The sequence below is a fragment of the Colossoma macropomum genome, unplaced genomic scaffold (genome assembly GCF_904425465.1).
Source record: "Colossoma macropomum unplaced genomic scaffold, Colossoma_macropomum, whole genome shotgun sequence".
NCBI lineage: Eukaryota > Metazoa > Chordata > Actinopteri > Characiformes > Serrasalmidae > Colossoma > Colossoma macropomum.
In genome coordinates this window covers 7,925,585-7,946,644 of record NW_023494805.1, presented here as the reverse complement: position 1 = coordinate 7,946,644, position 21,060 = coordinate 7,925,585, and the positions used below count along the sequence as shown (strand labels likewise).

The 21,060-nt window shown below is 37.8% G+C and overlaps 1 protein-coding gene across 1 annotated transcript; it reads left to right on the top strand.

Moving 5' to 3' along the window:
* The first annotated feature begins 3,614 nt into the window (after positions 1–3,614).
* On the top strand, positions 3,615–17,063 carry LOC118826100 (E3 ubiquitin-protein ligase RNF138-like). The gene is made up of 7 exons (XM_036596987.1): positions 3,615–3,754; positions 6,231–6,384; positions 8,438–8,592; positions 12,833–12,886; positions 14,095–14,188; positions 14,643–14,750; positions 16,998–17,063. The coding sequence occupies exons 1-7, from the start codon at positions 3,615–3,617 to the stop codon at positions 17,061–17,063; spliced, it is 771 nt and encodes a 256-aa protein (XP_036452880.1).
* The last annotated feature ends 3,997 nt before the right edge of the window (positions 17,064–21,060 follow it).

Below are 21,060 nucleotides of genomic sequence, written 5' to 3'. Positions count from 1 at the left end.
TGGTGGTTTTGCATAGTAAATAAAATAGCTATATTTGTGTTGTAGATATCTTGACCACTGGTTCCTTTCAGCACTACCGTAAAGAAATCTGAGAAATCTTTTATACAGTGAACCATAAACCACTCTGAATGACTTTGCTTATGACTGAATTATGGAAACCTTTTTGGTAACACTTTCTATGAATGTCGCATTTGTAAGCATCTATAAACACATTTATAACATGTTATAATGTACTCATAAGGCATTATAAACGTGATTATAAATATTTATAAAAAAAAATTACACTGAATTACACTTTATAGCCATGCTTATTATACATTATGACTTGTTAATATAATGCATTATAAATAGCTTTAATAACATCTTATAATGTCAGTGCCAAAGAAGTCAGTCCCATCTTGGAGAGCGTAAAGTAAATACAAATACCAAGCTAACGGTGGTGTACATTACCTTTCCCACATTGGGTAAAACACTGATGTCAGCGCTAGTTTAAAAGTCTGACATTTGAAGCCTGTAATGTGCTTTACTGTGTATATTTTTTTTAATTTTCAGTAAATCCTTCAGTAAATACTTCAACTTGAAGCCTCACTCTTAACACTGGAGGAGGCTTTAGTACAGTATGCTTCACTTTACTTAGAGCAGACAAATATGACTTATGAGCTCTTATAACTTGTTATGATCAGTACTTATAATGTATTATGTTCATAATGCATAGTAAATTCATAATGCATAATAAATATGGCTATAACGTATAATGCATTTTTATAAATATTTATAGCTATGTTTCTAATGTCTTATGAATGCATTATAACATGTTATGAAAGTGTTTATAGATGCTTACAAAGGTGACATTCATTGAAAGTGTTACCACCTTTTTTTTTCACAAATTGTTATAAGATATTGCACATTAAAAATTCCAATCTCACTCAAAGTACATAAATACATAAACATGAAATATTAACCTCAGTTTAAGTTCTACATCACATTTCAGTGATGATTGTCCGGGGGCCTCGCAAGAAGGTGAACTATCCCAGAGCATCTGGATACTTCTGGACATACAGTTGTATCCAAAAGATTAGCACATCCTGCACAGAGAACATACTTAAATATGGCATTTTGTTGCAAATTTGAATGCACAATTCTATTTATGTGCCACACTGGAAAAAATTTAAATGTGTAAATACGTTTACATAGGCCACTTTTATGATTTACATTTTTTTCAATATGTTAAATATAACAAATAAACAGAAATTGTACATGTGCATGTGTTCACTTATTCTCATTTAGAAAATAAGCAAAAACATGTCATTTGACCAGCGGCGCCCAAACATTAGCACATGACTTGTAAAGTGCAAGTGTAGCCTGAGCTGCTTACAGATTAACACACAAGTTAGTTAATGTTAATACAGATGTTAATACAGATGCTAAAAGGGTGAAGAGGAGAGATTTTGAAACTAAATGAATGACAGCCATAGAACGTATGCAAATCAGCTATGATGATGTCATAATTAAGTAAGGGATGTCAGAAAACACGGCAAACATTCTATATGTGCAGAAGCACAAGCGTCACTCAACACACAGAGGAGGATCACTCAGTCAGCTGTTCTCACCGGCTGGGTTTCACAGGTTTTGAAGCTGTATAATATTTAGTCAGTCTTTTAGTCTTTTGTTGAAAATGTCTTTTAAAATGTAGCCTTTTTTCCTCCATTAATTTATTGGTATATTTTTATTAAACTAAAATTAAAATTAAAAAAAAAAAAAATTAGTTTATAACATATGTTGTAAAAGGCTGTCTGCACCAAACCCCAGTGAACAGGAAAGATAGCGACTCATACAGTTAACCATACAAAAAGCCTAATGTACCTGTTGTTGTCTTAATAATGCTACATGATGCTATACCACCATTATCCTAGTCAACAGTGAACTTTCTCATGCCAGTTGGAGAATCTTATGTGTAGGTAACAAAATACAGCTTTAATTTCTCATCTCATCACTAATATAGCTAATTACACAGCCTGTAGCCTAAACTGAGCAGCTACTGAAACTGCAACATTACGAGTGGTCCAAATAAAAAAGAAAAAACTAATTATGGAGTTTGCATTTTACAAGCATGATCTGTTAATTACACTCATTAACTCTTAGATTTTTACCATAGCGATGTTATATGTTAGCCTATAGCATGTGTGCTGCATACCTGAACATCTGATGAAGGAGTCAAAGTTACTCTGGTACTCAGGGCAGCGTAGCGTCTCATACAGAGACAAACAGAGTGGGCACTAAAGTCTAGGGCCAAACCACAGCTGTTCTGAGGTCAGCTGAGAACCAGTCACTGCTCATTTTCTAGTTTCATTGCTTTTTCCACATGGAATCTCATAAATCCTTTGGGAACTTGCGAGGACCTTGGTGTCCCAAAGCTAGTAATGAACATGATAACGTACTGAAGCCATTACAGATAGCAACAGTTGTAAAGCAGTGATTGGAAGGGTTGAGAAAATAAGGTGGAGCTTGGCAGATTTGGATTCAACATAATAGAGTGACAACACTCACACAAAACAAATCAGATTCATTATCCTAAAAAGTGTGGCATAATAAATATTTTGTCCTCATTTGATGGGCAGGCCTGTGATACTGTGGCTGCCTCCCTGAGTGGACTGGATTATCATAACGGTGCTGTTTCTACATTTAATCTCATGAATGGAGGAAACTGAAAAAACCCTTCTGAATCTACTGAGGTCCAGACCTCGGTGTCCTCATACCTAGTTACGGCCATGCCATCTGTTCAAGATCAAACCGTGATTGAGTGATTCGTCTGTTACTTTGTAATCATGATTATAGCTAATCGAGTCAGGCCTTCTCTTCAGCTCCTGGAGTCCTAACCAACAGGAGAGCTCGCTTAGCTATATCTACAGAGCATAACAATTTCTGACTAATTTTCCGCTCTGCATTTCCATCCAAAACTTAACAGCAAAACTAGAAAAGTATTGTAATACTTGTAGAGTTTAAATTCAAGCATGACTCTGCTGAATAAATATGAACTAAAAATTACAGAGATTTTTTTTTTAAGATGCCAGAAATCATTAGGCTTTTTCTGAAGGACTTGAAGGAGCTGAGGGTTCCCCTTTGATAAAAATTGGACATACATAGCTAAAACAGTAGTAGCCGTCATTTCGAGGCCTGCATCTTGTCTGTACTTTTGTCCATTTTAAAAGTCATAGTTCTAAAAGGGAAGGTAAACATACAACAAAAGGCAAACCCATACAGTTGTAATTTTTAGTAGCATATTAATAGCATATAACTGAAATGTATTGCAGGTCTAATAGCCTCCAAGACATATTGAATATCTCTGACCTCTCAGGCTGGTAAACTGTTTTGAAGTTATTATGAGGCTGAAATCTCATCTGAACTTGTGTTTAATTACAGCTGATTTACATTTCCTCTGAATCCGTCCACTAAAAAGAATATTTGATGCTGTCTTTGTACCACATTATGCGTCTGCTCAGCAGGTGGTGGTGGTCTCAGTGGTTTAGTATGAAAGAACTGAAAGGACTTTGCTCAGTTAATCAGGCCTCCTGTGTCTCCCCCCAGCAGGACTTTCTCCAGAGCTGAGAGAATACATGGGAAACTGCTGCTCAGTGACCTCGGAGTCCTGCGCAGTGACGCAGACCTCAAACACCGACGCAGACGAGGACTACGACTGCCCCATCTGCCAGGACATTTACAGTCTACCCGTCTGCATCACAAGCTGCAGACATGTGTGAGTCAATGGGATGGTTTGGTGGATCAGCTTAGATGGAAGGATAAAAATTTTGTGCCAGTATCATTGATCAGTGATCACTTTCATGGTACTGACCGATTTGCGTAAATATTTTATATTAAATATAAAGTTTATGTAATTATATATATTAAAAAGTATTGTAAAATTCCATGTCACTTAATTTCAGATTTCAGTACTTAAGTAGTCGGTATAATCAGCGTCTGAATTTTATATGCATGTCATTAATGTCTGTGTGTCTTGATTGGTCTCCAGCTAAACTCTGTTTTAAGCCACACCCACTTTCAGTTATTTAAAAGAAGGTATCAAGGTATAATTGTGGAATCAGTATCAGAGTAAAAGTATTGATATTGAGAACTTTAAATGATTAGACTGGCATACAGTGTTTGATATAGAAGCTTGTATAGTAACAGCCCCCTATAAATACCAACCTTATCATTATCTAATAGTTTGTTAATGACAGTTAATAACTTTATAAATTGCAGGTCTAATTGCCTCCAACACATTTTGAATGTTTCTGACCTCATGGGCTGATAAATGGTTTTAAAGTTATTGGGAGGCTGAAATCTCATCTGAGCTCTTTTCTTCTGCATCCATCCACTAAAAAGAATATTAGACACCATCTTTGTCCCACGTTATGCGGCTGTGCAGTGTGCATTAATAAACGATACCATTTAAATTTAAATATTATCCACTTACTTAGTAGCATATAAATATGTAAATGCTTTTCATACAAGTGTTAAAATGAGGTTTAATAAGTAACACAATATATGCTTATAAAAGTCATAACTACATAGAGTCCATTTAATGATTAATATTTTTAAAAGTATATATTAAAACTTAATAATGGTCATCTAAGCATTCAAAATTAAAATTAATCAAAATGAGCAAAATGATTAAGAACTACTGTATTGTTTACTAAGTAGTATGTAGTTATTAATTAGTCATACTTTAGTAGTCCTTCTTAGCATCAATGGTAGCCCTACTAACAACCAATATATGACCAAAAATGTACTAAACAGCACTGTAATTTGGTTGACCCGGAAACCTGCCTGCTGAGAACTAAATCGAAATGTTCACTCTCTGAGCACTTTATTATGACCACCTCCTTGTTTCTACACTCATTGTCCATTTTATCAGCTCCACTTACTATATAGGTGCACTTTGTAGTTCTACAATTACAGACTGTAGTCCATCTGTTTCTCTGCATACTTTGTTAGCCCCCTTTTACCCTGTTCTTCAGTGGTCAGGACCCCCATGGACCCTCACAGAGCAGGTACTATTTGGGTGGTGGATCATTCTCAGCACTGCAGTGACACTGATGTGGTGGTGGTGTGTTAGTGTGTGTTGCGCTGGTCTGAGTGGATCAGACACAGCAGTGCTGCTGGAGTTTTCAAACACCTCAGTGTCACTGCTGGACTGAGAATAGTCCACCAACCACAAATATCCAGCCAACAGCGTCCAGTGGGCAGCGTCCTGTGACCACTGATGAAGGACTGGAGGATGACCAACACAAACTGAGCAGATGAGCTATCGTCTCTGACTTTACATCTACAAGGTGGACTGACAAGGTAGGAGTGTCTAATAGAGTGGACAGTGAGTGGACACAGTGTTTAAAAACTCCAGCAGCACTGCTGTGTCTGATCCACTCGTACCAGCACAACACACACTAACACACCACCACCACGTCAGTGTCACTGCAGTGCTGAGAATCACCCACAATCCAAATAATACCGGCTCTGTGGTGGTCCTGTGGGGGTCCTGACCATTGAAGAACAGGGTGAAAGGCGGCTAACATTTTCACTTAAAAAATCAACACAACTGTAAGTAGTCAGTCCTGCATACTTACAGTTGTGTTGATTTTCTTAGTGAATATAAGTGAACACATCATCTACAGAGAACAAAGTTGAATATTAAAAAGTTAGTGCACAATTTCTATTTAGTTTGGCATATTGAAAAAAAAAAAACTAAAATATAAAATGTGCTATGACTTTTGCAAAGGTCAATATGTTAAATACAGTAAAGAAACAGTAAATGCATTAAAATGCATACAAGTGTGTTATCTGAAGAGGATGTGTTTTCACTTATATTTTCACTTAAAAATCAACAAATAAATGTAATTTGACTCAAACATTTGCATACGACTGTGTATAAATGACTATGTATAAAGTAGTACATGTTAAAAGGGGTAATTCACAAAAATAAACTGTGAAAATAGTATTTATTAACACATAGGTCACCTCATAGTCAGACCCCCCCCAACACTTCCCACCACCAAGACCTTTGCCACAATTGAACGAACACTGCTTGTAACTCAGTGCAAAATTTCAGCCACCGAACATGTCTTGGCTGACTGACTATGAAATTCTCTTAATGTGGATTTTGAGCTGAACTATTGCTTTAAGCTGCACCTCGGTTACAGGGATTATGTTCTCATGGCGTCATTTTTCATCACCAGGTTCTGCAAAACATGCTTAGAGACTGCAGTGCAAAGCCTGGGGCCTCGCTGCCCAGTGTGCCGGACCTTTGTGTCCGAGAGACCACAGAGGGCCACTGACGTCCAGGAGAGGATGAGAAAGAAGAAGGGCAAATGCAGAGCCTGTGGAAAAAAAGTGGGTACCTCAGCCTCAGAGAGCATTGATTGGTGTTTCATTTCCAAGCAAAGAGAATGAAGGACTTACCTGATTAAATAATAATTAGATTATTCAACACTAGGCCAGAGGACTTGCTAGAAGATTGGAAGGTTGACTCGTTAGATCACATTACACGTTTCCACAGTTCATCTGGCCATTTCAGATAATCTGCTCCTTCAGCTCTGTCAGTCTCCTTGAGCTTCTTTCTCTCCCTCTCTTCCTGTGTTTAGGAAGGCATTGTTTTACTAAATTCAGATTAACAAGACTGGTAAAAATCTGATCTGACTGGCCTTTGACAGAATTCCTGCCTCTTAATTTCTGTCCACAGATTGAGGAATTGAGGGATTCAAAATTGAATTATGATTAACACTATATGATCTCTTCACTGACATAGCTTTTTGTATAAAACAATATATCGCTGCTGTCGGGAACAAAACCTCGTTTTCAGTTTTTTAAATTGCATGATGAATGGACCAAAAGAAACGGCCCAAAATGACTTGGAAAAAAGTCTGGTTCCATTGACTTACATTAAAAGTAAAGTAAGTTTTTTTCCTTTTCCTGTAAAGTCATCATTTTGGAGATATGAGGTTTTCTTCTGACAACAACAATATGACAAATACCGGTGTCTCTTTTTTTCAAATATTGAAGTGAAATATAAAAACAAAGAACATAAAGAGCTGTCAATAATGTTACTTCTATCACTGCCACTCGTTCACACTTTTACACTCTCACTATGAAGTGAAGTTAAACTAGTTGGCTTGTCAGCTAGTTAGCTAATGTTAGTTTTAGTCTAACCCCTTTTTTGCCTCACATAAACCCAAAGTTATCTAGCTGACAAGCAACCAAGTAAAAACCCGATAACCAGCTATGCTGATCACAATTTGCCTCAAATCAATATTGTAGGTGGGGATCTTCACTCTGTAACTTACTTACTGCTCCACTTGTGTTAGCAAGTAAAACCAGAGACCCTCCCTCAGGTCTGATCTGATTGGCTTACATCTTACGAGGTCTGATTTGATTGGCTAGGCCAGGGTTTCCACTTTTCACTCACGTTAGTAAATCTCTGGTAGCACAGCAGAGGCAGAGCTGCAATGCATTATTTGGCAAAGGGACCAGTTTAGTGAGAAAAAAACTCTAGGCCTTCTGGAAGTTCTAGATATGTCACTGACTGTGAATATCAGCTGTGGTCTAACCAAGTTTCAGGTACATACAAGGTCAATGGTCAATATGTGTTAATGTATGTTACAAGCAAGTAAAACGTGGAATTTCCTTGAGTTTCAAATGTCCGTGTTTAATCTAGAATAGCCAAAAATATTAATGTGCACCAGTGATAGTTAAGTGGCAACATACTTATAGGGGCTCTAGTATGAACTAGCATTATTGTAGAGGCATCATTTCTTGTTTGTTTATGCTTATGGCTTATGATGCTTATTTTGACAGAAGGCCTTACCTAATATTCTTAGTTTGCCACTGATTCTTCAACATGCTCCACAGCTCATGTGTCTCTGACAGTTGATTTATGGTCTTAAAAATGAAAATGCCAAAAAAAGGTTCTTTGGAGTGTACAAGAACCACTTTTGGTTTCCAAAAGAATCGTTCAGTGTGGGGTTCTTTAAAAAGCCATTTTTGTGAATGAGATGCATGAGTGTATTAAAAGGTTAAAGAATCTCTTTTAAAGAACCCTAAATAAAGCTTGAAGCTCTAGGAAAATATTTTAACTGATATAGAACCTTTAAAAGTTCTATAGAATCCATGAACCATTCAGAATCTTTTCTTTGTAAAAGTACATGGAAATTGTAAATATGGTAAATATGAAGAGCAATTACAGTCATGATCTGGTTCTATGTTAAGATCATGCAACTTCCTAGACTTGAATGTGCAAGCCAAGAACAATTCAGGAGCCTTGAACTTTCATAGTTCAGCAAAAAGCCAAGTCTCTTGCTGGGCAGCAAAGATGGCAGCAGGATTTTTTGACTTTATTTTCAGTGAAAATTGTAATCCTCAGTGAAAATCCCCATCTACATTTCCATAGAAACTTCTCAGCCAGATAAGGCTCCATTACGAAAGCTGCAAGAAATACAAAAAGGAATACGGACTTATCACTGATCCTGCTCCCCTGACCCCTGCCCAAACACAAGACAACACTGGAATTATGCCCAACGTCCCGCTTCCCACATCCAGGACCAGGTACGTTAACACCGTCATCCTTATAGATGTGGTTCAGTTGATCCATCCAGGTCAACTCTTTAGCAAAGGCAATGGTCCTATGTAGAGCCATGAGTTCTACATAGAACCACTTGCATACTTAAAGCGTTCTTTGCATGATGAAATGGTTCTTCAGATTGATGGAGAATGTACATAATGAATCTGTACAGAACCTTTAAATTATTTAAATCAACCTTTAAATTATTTACCATCTTAAAAAGATGATTCTTCAAAGGTTCTTTAGTAAATACAATGATTCTATTTAGGACCATGAGATCTATGCAGAACCATGTCATGCTTAATTGGCTGATCAATCAAAAATGTGTTGTATATGGTTCTATACAGAAGCTTTTTGAAAATGACTCTACGCTCTTAAATAAAGACAATTCTTTAAGGGTTCTTTTGTGATGAATAGTTCTATATAGAACCATGAACACTCAGAGCACTTGGCATGATTAAAGAGTTCTTTGCATCATGAAATTGTTCTTCAGATTGATGGAGAATGTGTGGAATATGGTTCTACATAGAACCTTTTTGAAAATGCTTCTATATAGCACCAAATAGGGGTTCTTCTATTCATTCAAGCTTGACATTGGAACAACAGCAGAATCCTTTTTTGGTGCTATATTGAACCATTTTCAAAAAGGTGCTATATAGAACCAAAATGTTTTCCATCAATCTGAGAAGCCATTTCACCATGCAAAGAACCATCTAAGCATGACATGGTTCTTTATAGAATCCACGGTTCTAAAAAAGCCTTTATTGAAGAACCCTTGACGAACTGTCTTTTTAAGTATGTATATCTGCTGGGATGGACCAATGTCAGCTTGGTCTACCATGTTTTGCATTGATTGTGCTGGTGATTCATCACATGCAGTAAAACTGTGTAATACTGAACTGCTTTGAGGCTCTTGTATTATAAACTTTGTCAGTTGTTGGACAAACAAGTCCAAAGTCACCATGTAAAATGTAGACTAATATAGCTTCCTTCTGGCAAGCATGAGGCCTGCAACTCATTGTCCATTTTATCAGCTCCACTTACTATATAGGTGCACTTTGTAGTTCTACAGTTACAGACTGTAGTCCATCTGTTTCTCTGCGTACTTTGTTAGCCCCCTTTTACCCTGTTCTTCAGTTTGTTAGTATATGTTGTGCTGGTCTGAGTGGATCAGACACAGCTGGAGTTTTTAAACACTGTGTCCACTCACTGTCCACTCTATTAGACACTCCTACCTTGTCAGTCCACCTTGTAGATGTAAAGTCAGAGACGATAGCTCATCTGCTGCTGCACAGTTTGTGTTGGTCATCCTCTAGTCCTTCATCAGTGGTCACAGGACGCTGCCCACAGGACGCTGTTGGCTGGATATTTTTGGTTGGTGGACTATTCTCAGTCCAGCATCAACACTGAGGTGTTTAAAATCTCCTGCAGCACTGCTGTGTCTGATCCACTCACACCAGCACAACACACACTAACACACCACCACCACATCAGTGTTACTGCAGTGCTGAGAATGATCCATCACCCAAACAGTACCTGCTCTGTGAGGGTCCATGGGGGTCCTGACCACTGGAAAACAGGGTAAAAGGGGGCAAACAAAGTATGCAGAGAAACAGATGGACTACAGTCTGTAACTGTAGAACTACAAAGTGCACCTATATAGTAAGTGGAGCTGATAAAATGGACAATGAGCGCAGAAACAAGGAGTCATAATGTTATGCCTGATTGGTGTAAAACTACTAAAGAAAGACATTGTGAGAAAATCTTAAGCTGAAGTCACACTAGATCTGCAGTTTGCATCACTTTGCGAAATGGGTGTAGCCGAGACTGGACTGGAAGATTGGTGCTGAAAAAAATCCTCCACAGATAGCAAGCTAGCTAACTCGTTTACCATAAACAGTAACAAGATCAAGTGAACATAATTACATCACATTATTATATACTCACTAAAGTATAATGCTGCACATAAAAAATACATAAAATGTAACTTATATAACTGCTGTGGTTGTGGGTTAATTTGTGTGGTAACATAGCAGTTAGCAATCTAGCTAACTCATCTAAAACAAACAGTAAAACCACAAAAGGAAAGATAATAACACAGACTTGTGACTGACTGTGTATCATACAACGTCTCTTTCATGTGTTTAATCACAGTCAGTGGGGTACAAATGGTAAAAGATTTGTTCTTAATAGGCAAAATTAGCATTTCCTCCATTTTGGAGTATAATGCTATATGAAGGGCCGCACCTTCAACAGGTCAACACAGCCAAAACAGTAGCGCTGTTGGTTGAACACGTGAGTGAAATTGAAATGAATGTAATTTCACTTGCAAAAATGTTGGTGTGACTGGGCCTCAAACGGGAATCCCACATTTCTAAATAATTCAGTGGTCGAGATTCAGAGTCATTCAGTCATTCAGAGTGGTTTATTGTAGAGAAACTTACAGACTCAAATTTCTTCACAGTAATGCTGACAGGAACCAGGGGTTCACTCCCTCTATTTTCTCGCTCCGCTCCATTTGGTAGCCAACGCCGCAAAGTGAAACAAAGGAGCTCACTATGAAACATCGATAACTAATCAGAGCCTGCCTGAAAAATGTGTGATGAGAGGGAAGCGAAGGCTGTACCTTTGTGTTTTTTGAGTCGTTCTCTTGACATGACTTGGAAACATTGAATCATTTCGTTATTTAATCAAAGAGTCATTTGTCTCTCAGTGGACGCTATGTGGGCATTATGAAAAATATTCTCTCATTAAGCTCCATATTATGGTTGTGAAAAGAGAAAACATTGATTTATTTAATCATCACGATTGATGAGTGATGACGAGGAGGCCCTGAGCTTGGGCAGAAGTTAAGCTGTGTTCATGACCGAGTGGGAACTGGGGTTTCCGACCTCCAGGTGGGAAAAATTCGTTTGAACATCTCTCCAACTCATGATTCCCACTTGTCAGAGAGACTCAGGAGCTCCGACTTCTCTGAGTAGCTAATCTGTGACGTCATAGTAGCAGTAATTGCACGTTTTAAGCTTTTTAGACAATTTCTGTTTGAGTATCTTATGCTATTTGTGCATGATGTCAATAAACATGGGAATTCTTGGAAAATTGCAAGGTTACGTGCAAAAGTATTGATCCAGCCGCATGCTTTTGTGTCGATTTTATTAGTGGTGAATTGACGTAGCCTACATGCACCTTTATCGTAAAACAAGCTCTAATCAAACAGCACTTTAATTCAAATGTATAACAAGCGTAAGTAATAAACAAGCGCAAGTTTTTTTGTAAGCGACCTTAAGTAGCTGAAGCTGAACACTTTTAGGCAGTTGTCATGAATGCATTATTTGCCAACTAGGCTAGCCAGTTAAAGTGTTGGTGAAGTAGCTCACATTAACATTAGTTGTAGGTTAGTGTAAATTAATTACACCAGAGAAAACATAAAATGACCTAAAGTTTGGATAACCTGAAGCCACTCTCTCTGTGTCTGTTACCCAGTTAGGAAAAATTTGTTAATTTTTGTTGGTCCACTACTGGGGCTGCATCCTTGGTTTGTTCTGGCCCATTATATGCCTGGGTCCTTGACCCAGATCTGGCCCACACATTGTAAAGTGAGAAGAACTAAAGGATATGGCCCAAATCTGGCCCAACTACATTGTTGGTCCACAACATTCACGCCAGAATTGACCCACAAATGTAGACACAAGGCAAAATGGGATGGAGTGGTCCAGCTGTCTATTCTGGCCCGCATGCTTAACATCTACATGGCTGTCAACCAACACTCAAACAGGAAAGCCAGAATCGGCATTCCTTGTTGTGTGATCTATTGAATATGTAGATTCATGTATAATGTCTGACCAATAAGTTCCCTACTGAACTTCAGCATCTAGTGACCTTACAGTGTACTTACACTACTTTCTTGTAGTATATTTACTTAGTTATAGTGTACTTCACTTTTTGTCTCGTTTGCAGTGACTGGACTCTCTTTCAGAGATTATCTTTCAGTGATTATCTTTCAGTGAGAAAGTTACACCACCTTTTTTCTCTAGTTAGCACAGCGACAACACAGATATTATCTAGAACTGAGGCATTATCTGAATTATACATATTGCTGCATGGCTGCTGTTGGAATGCTGAATAAATACTGCATTGTTAGCATTGTACTGAGGTCGGAGTCACAGTGTTGAGAAAGACAAATGTGTAAGTAAAGATATTTATTCACGTACGGTGTCTTCCTAGCGGACTGCTTGAGATCGCGCTGCGCCAGCCTAATGCAGCACCACAAGGACAGAGGTAAACATTATTAAACATTTACACGGTTACACAGTTAGGATAGATACTAGTTAGAAGATACCTATTAGGTAAAGGTATTACTTAAAGTTAGATATTAGTTAATGATCTTAGTTAAAGAAAGATATTAGTTAATGATAGTAGTTAAAAGTAGATATTGATATTAAAGATAGGTATTGTTCATGATAATAGTTAATGTTGTTAGTTAAAGGTAGATATTAGTTAATAATGTTATTTAAAGGTAGATATTAGCTAATAATATTAGTTAAAGATAGATACTGTTCATGATAATAGTTAATGTTGTTAGTTAAAGGTAGATATTAGTTAATAATGTTATTTAAAGGTAGATATTAGCTAATCATATTAGTTAAAGATAGATATTGTTAATGATAATAGTTAATGTTGTTGGTTAAAGGTAGATATTAGTTAATAATGTTATTTAAAGGTAGAAATTAGCTAATAATATTAGTTAAGGATAGATATTGTTCATGATAATAGTTAAGTTGTTAATTAAAGGTAGATATTAGTTAATGATAGTAGTTAAAAGTAGATATTAGTTAATGATATTAGTTAAAGGTAGATATTAGTTAATAATATTAGTTAAAGGTAGATATCAGTTAATGATATTAGTTAAAGGTAGATATTAGCTAATGATGTTAGTTAAAGGTTAGATATTAGTTAATAATATAGGTTAAAACAGGTATTAGTTGAATGTATACTTTTAATTAATATCTACATTTTAATATCTATGTTGTAACTAACATTTGCTATGAACTAATATAATGAACTAATATCTATACTTTAAATAACATCTACCTTCAACTAATATTATTAACTAATATCTGTATTTTAAGTAATATCTACCTTTAACTAATATCTAATAATTAACTAATTACTTATTAATTATATTAGGGAAAGGTGGATATTAGTTACTAATATTCATTAGTTATATTATGTAGTAAAGGATTTGTATAAGTTATTGATATTTATTAATTATCCATTATATTAGTACAAAGTACATATTATTGATATTTATTGATTATTAATTAGATTAGTAAAAGGTAAATATAAGTTAATGTAATTTGTTGATTATGTTAGAAATATATTAGTCACATTAGGTATGAATTATATAAATTTAGACATACATAGAAGGATTATTCCCATAGACAATACATGCAGTTTGCACATCTGACAGAGGAATGTGTCTCCAGAGCCGGGAGAGTGTACCCGTGTCCGTTCTGCCCCCTGGAGGAACTAAGCAACACAGCACTGGTTCAGCACTGCACAAACCAACATGCAGGAGAAGTCAGTCCAGTTGTAAGACCCACAGCACTAAACGCATTTACTCAGAGATCCTTCACCAAACATACTTCTCCAGACTCCAGTACAAAGAGCCACTGGCATGATATTCAGCCAGTGTTTATTTGCCTTCGTTTCACTGTGCATCAAAGATTGTGCTTGCTAAATATGGCATCTTCCCAACATACATTAGGGGAGAGTGGGGCATGACCTAACACATTTGGAGTAATCATATTTTTATACAAGCAACATGTACATCTCTGCTACAAACCAACACTTGAACGATGTTTCTGGCACCTACTGTGCCCCGCGTTAGGTTTGTTCCAGAACACTCCCCTACTGTTCATGCATCTATCAGAGAAGCAGCACAGACCCATAAATCATTCATGTTCAGCAGTAAGCATTATAAGACTGGCCGATGAGCGAAAGTCGTATTTAATGAATCCTTTTCCATTTGAAGATGTGTCCGATCTGCATGAGCATTCTGCGGAGGAACACTCGCTACTCCACCCACAACTTTGTTGCTGACATGCTCCGAAGGCACTCCTACAGCTATGCTGACTACATGGTGAGAGGCTGTGGCTTTCTTTGTGTCCTTCCATTGACAAACAATAACAAAACCTATTCATTTCAGTTCTAAACTCTCTATTTTAGGGCAACAAGGTCAAAAGCCCCTGCTATTGTGACATGATGGCATGACAGAAGAGCGGTTTTTTCCATGGTTTCAATGTTGTGTATCTATTTATGGTTCATTCACTCATCAGAGTCTTTTGAGTGAGATATTTGTCCCAGTACAAGTTTGTGAATTTACTATTTTATCTGCTCCAGCAAACAATTCAAATCATCACTTCATTATACAGGTGAATTTTATCAGTGTACTATAGCATCTCGGTACTGGCTTAAGCTGCTGTAAAGGTGGAGGTGTGGTCATGCAAAGTAGCTCATGGGAGGTGCAAACTCACCATAAAAAAGGACTTACACTGTCGTTCTTTGGTTGAAGGTGTGTGTAAGTTACTCGTGTTATTCTGTGTTTAGATGTAGGTTTGGTTGTGTGGGTTTGTGTGTTAACCTTGAAGTGGGGGTGTGTGGCTGGTGGTGACCCCCTTCTCGCAGCAGAATCATAGCCTCTCTCATGTGTCCTTCTACAACGACAGTAAAGCTTGGCATCGTAACAACAGCAGGACCCTTTTTGGTGGTATATAGAACCATTTTTCAAAAAGGTTCAATACCATAACCACATAAAACACATTCTCTGTCAGTCTAAAGAACCATTTTACCATGCAAAGAACCATTTAAGCATGAAATGTTTCTATAGAACTCAGGGTTTTAAACAGCCTCATTGTCTTTACAAAATAACTCTTGAAAAAAGCCTTTTTAAGTGTGTACCATACTAAACTTATACTATATGGACAAACGTATTGGGACACCTACACATTACATCTACAGAAGCCTATATATCATCCTATTCTAAATCCATAGGCATTAAAATGGAGTTGGTCCCCCTTTGCAGCTGTAACTGCTTCCACTCTTCTGGGAAGACCCTCCCGTCCAACATCAGTGTCTGACCTCACAATCTCTGTTCTAGTTCATCCCAAAGGTGTTTGATGGGGTTGAGGTCAGGGCTCTGTGAGGGTCAGTCAAGTTCTTCCACAACAAACTCACCCAGCCATGACTTTATGAACCTTGCTTTGTGCACTGGGGTTCAGTCATGCTGGAACAGAAAGCGTTCTTCCCCAAACTGTTCCCACAAAGCTGGAAGCATAGAATTGTCCAAAATGTCTTGGTCTGCTGAAGTGAAGATTTCCCTTTACTGGAACTAAGGGGTCTAGGCCAACCCCTGAAGAACAACCCCATAGCATCATCCCTCCTCCACCAAACTTTACAGTCAGCATAATGCAGTCAGGTAGGTAACATTCTGGCATTCGCCAAACCCAGACTCGTCCATCAGACTGACAGATAGAGAAGCGTGATTTGTTATGCCACAGAATACGTTTCACTGCTCCAGAGTCCAGTGGTGGCTGCTTTACACCGCTCCATCCGATGCTTGGCATTGTGCATTTTGATCTCAGGCTTGTGTGGAGCTGCTCGGCCATGGAAACTCATTTCGTGAAGCTCTTGACACAAAGTTCTTTTGCTGATGTTGCTTCCAGAGGCAATTTGGAACTCTTTAGTGAGCGATTCAACTGAGGATAGATACTGTGTGCTTCTCTGAGACCCCACTCTGTGACTTTGCATGGTCTGCAGCTTCAGCTTGGTGGAAAAATGTACCAAGAATAAAATATATCAGGTTTGGAACATTTTAGTTTATCATTCATGTTTTAAATAGTCCATGTTATTTCCCATTTTTCATGTGTTTTGTTTTCTCCAAGTTTCTTTTTGTTTTTCTTTGATTTTTTACACCTGTTTTGTATGACTTTGTTTCTTTGATTGTTATTGCACTATTTTGTAATGTATAGTATGTCTACTGTCCAGGAAGAATAGCAGCAATTGTAATAGTGGTTAATCAGGATCCTAAAAGTAAACAAAAAAATAAATAAACTAGAGCTGGAGTTCTTAATAAGTTCATGCTGCTCACTACAGAAGGACTTCAGAGGTCTAGAGTGTCTTGTGGTGAACTCAGAGTTGACTTTCTGAGTAGCCATTCCTGATTGAGGTTGCTTTTCTTTGGTTTTCCCTAGTAGGAGGTTGGAAATTCCTAGTTATGAGCTTTAGTGGAGCACAGCAGAACAAGGCACGTTATGCCAAACCTGAATACACACCCACATAAACACACACTCACAGATTAAGCCTTTTTTCCATTGTATCATCCCTGCAGAATGAGGAAGAGGATGAAGAAGGTCGGTTTCGTCAGGCACTGCAGACTTCGGCCCAGGAGTTTTGAGAGGCCACTGAAGTGCTTGTTTTGGAATATCCTCTAGTGAGCTGTGTTTTAGCAGGCTGTTGCAGAAAACCTCTGTCTCTGCTCTTTAAACCCTCAACTTTTTGCAGATGGCGGAAATAAAAAATGTTAAAAGCAACTGTTTTCATGTCATTTTAGTATCATTTTTCAATGCTTTGAATCAAATGTTGGATGTAATCACAGTGTTATTGCTGCTCCAGTCAGAGGAGAGTGGTACAGCTGGAACATGTTAGCCCGTGCTAAAAGAGAGAACATGAAAATGTATGTTTTAATGATACAAGAGCAGAGATTCCTGATTCAGGCATTGAAAGTGTAATGAGTTACAGTGTCCACTGCAGTTGCCAACATTTCTTGTCTTCTTGTGATTTGTGAACATCTTTGCAAATCTACTGTCTATGTTACTGTGCTGCAGATTCTGTTTTTACCAAGTAAGACTTTAAGTGAGAGTGGATTTTATATTGCCTTTTCTTTGTAATCAGTGGTAAAAAAATACCAGCGTATTTGTACTTGAGTTTTGTACTTATATATTACTTTGGAAGATTTATACTTTACTAGAGTATTATTGAAATAATATACTTTTTTACTCAATTACATTTCCAAAAGAGGAAAAAACACTGTTTACTCGTTACACTTTCATTTAGATCTGTGAAAACTGTGAAACTGCTACAAGGTGAAACATATTCTAATATGTCTGCCAAAAGCTTCGAGTAAAACATGGAATGTCTTCATAAGCTTCAAATGTCTGTGTTTAATGTAGAACTGCCAAAAAATGTTACTGTAAGCTTAGTGCTAACATACAGTTAGAATCCCATAGAGACTCTAGCGGTCATTATGATAGATGTGAGTTTTTTCCTCATGTTTTGACCAAGTTTTTACATTAATGGCCTGAATTGAAGGCCTAGTTCTAATAGTCAAGCACTGCATTTTTCAACACTAAGTTGTCTTTTTCAGAACTCTTCACACAGTTAGCACAACAACCCTCTGTTAGTACTGAAAAAACCCTCTTAGTGATTGGAAAAAACTAAATCACTGATGAGCTCTAATAAACACAAACTGGCCCTATATTCTGCAGTGAAGATTTTAAGGTGTTAAATTCTACTGTACAGGCCTTAATCAAACATGGGTTCTGCATTCTAACCTAACCTGTTAGCTTGGACCTCATCAGGTTGTTTTACTAAAGCACTAGTGCAAGTTCCTTTAAATAAATAAATTGCAAAAGACTGTAATGTGTATTACACAAATAAAAGTGCTTTGGAAATGCTTAACTCACTCTAGTTACTGATTAATAAAGTAGTAATAAGCAGTTTATTACCAGCTTGATAATACTTTATAAAAGTTTTACAAGAGGATTATAATGTCCTGCAATTCTGGTGTTGCTAAAGTGCTTAATATCACTACCACTACTTCTAAAATTACTAATACTACTTCTAAATTGTCTACTACTACTACTACTACTACTACTATTATTATTAACTGCCATCACTGCTTATACTGCTACTAATAATACTTCTACTACTATTTTAAAACTGATTTTAGTGCTACTACAGCTACTTTTATTGTGAGTACTACTTCTAATACTTCTAATACTACTTTTATTACTTCTAATATTTCTACTGTTGCTATTTCTACTACCACTACTATTACTTGTACTTCTTCTTCTACTACTACTACTTTTAGTGCTACTACTGCAACCTGTACTACTTTTACTGTACTACTGACTGCTACTTCTAATACTTCTGTATGCTTCTTTTGCACTTCCATCTACTCCACCAACACCATTATTAAATTCGCCGATGACACCACTGTGGTTGGTCCAGAGGAGATGAGTCAGCGTACAGAGATGAGGTACAGTGGCTGTCAGAGTGGCGTTCTATGGCACTTAACACTAGTAAAACCAAAGAAATTGTTATTGACTTTAGGAAGCACAGAGTGGTCCCTGCTCCAGTCTATATCAATGGGGAATTGGGGGCCGCCTTCAATCGCCTGGGAACCCACTTCACAGAGGATCTCTCCTCTTTGCTAATACAATAGTGACGGTGAAAAAGGCCCAACAGCAACTGCAGTTCCTGAGAGTTCTTCGAACAACCTAAAGGAGCAGCTGCTGGTGGTCTTCTACCGCTCCATGATAGAGAGTGTACTGGCAAACTGCATTACAGTTTGGTATGTTGGCTGCTCAGTAGCAGATAGGAGAACTCTACAGAAGGTCATTAATACTGTTCAAAAAATCATCGGCTGCCCTCTGCCCTCTTTGGAAGATATCTCCAGCTCCTCGTGCCTCAGCAGAGCCAGAAAAATAACCATGGACCCTTACCATCCTGGTCACCAAATGTTCAGTCTCCTGCCCGATAAACAGATTTAAATGTCGTTTCTTTCCCTGGGCCATCAGAACGCTAAATTCCTCAAATACTACATTTTTAGAGCAGTAAACACTGGAAAAAGCATATAAGATATGTGGACTACTGCCACCTGTCAACTTTAGTTAATTAGTAAAAGCACCTTTTACTCTTTTAATAATTTTAGATTATTATTACATTTTAGTGCAATCTTTTATTCTTATTGTTTTTTTTTACATTTCTTAACTTGTTTGTCTGTCTTGGTTTGTTTTCTGTCTTGGTTTGCACTAGGAGTAATTCTCTTAATCTCCTTGTATACCACTACTACAACTTGTACGTTTTCTACTACTACTACTTCTACTATTACTACTTTATTGGTACTACTAGCCCAGAAAAGGATGGCATGCCCACTCCAGGTAAGAGGAAAGGACCTACCCCAGGTGGAGGAGTTTAAGTGTCTCAGCTCATTCATTGTTCACGAGTGATGGGAAGAAGGATCGTGAGATTGGCCACAGGCTGGGACAGGCGGCAGCAGTAATGCGGTCACTGTACCGGACTGTATTGGTGAAGAGGGAGCCTAACCATGAGGCAAAGCTCTCTGTTTACCGGTCAGTCTACATCCCAACACTCACCTGTGGTCATGAGCTCTAGGTAATCACTGAAAGAATGAGATCATGGATACAAGCAGGCAGAAATTAGCTTTCTTTGCAGGGTGGTGGGCTACACTATACTTGATAGGGTGAGGCGCTCGGTCATCCGGGAGGAGCTCAGATTAAAGATGCTACTCCTCTGCATTGAGAGGAGCCAGTTGAGGTGGTTCGGGCATCTGATCAGGATGCCCCCTGGACGCCTCCCGGTGGGGTGTGTACCAGGCACGGCCTACTGGGACGAGACCCTGGAGTCGTCCTAGGACCCTGCTGGAGGGATTATATCTCCAAGTTGGCCTGGGAGCGGCTGGGGGTCCCCGGGAATGACCTGGAGGAAGCTGCGGGGGACAGGGTCGTCTGGGATTCTCTGCTCTCCCAACTGCTACCGTGACCCTATCTGGACTAAGCGGTTAAGGATGATGATGAATGGTACTACTGCTGCCCCTACTACTTTACTACAACTACTACTACTAATACTTCTACTACCACTACTACAACTTGTACTCCTTCTATTACTATTACTACTTTTACTGGTACTACTGCAGCCCCTACTACTTTTACTACAACTACTACTACTACTAATACTACTTTTTAACTACTGCTTGTATCACTGCTACTACTACTAGTGGTAGTAGTCTACTTTTACTACTACTTCAACTGCTACCAGTGATACTACTACTTCTACGTTGACTACTACTAAAAATAATACATCTACTACTACTATTATTATTATAAATATTATTACTACTTTTAATTAATATTATTAGTACTATACTATTTAATACTGCAACTACTGCTTGTACTACTACTAAGAATACTTCTGTTACTATTTTAATACTACTTTTAGTGCTACTACTGCAACCTCTACTACTTTTACTACAACTACTTCTAATACTTATACTACCATTACTACTTTTACTACTACTAATAATAATAATAATAATATTTTAACTACTACTTATATTACTGCTACTACTACTAGCGGTAGCGTCTACTTTT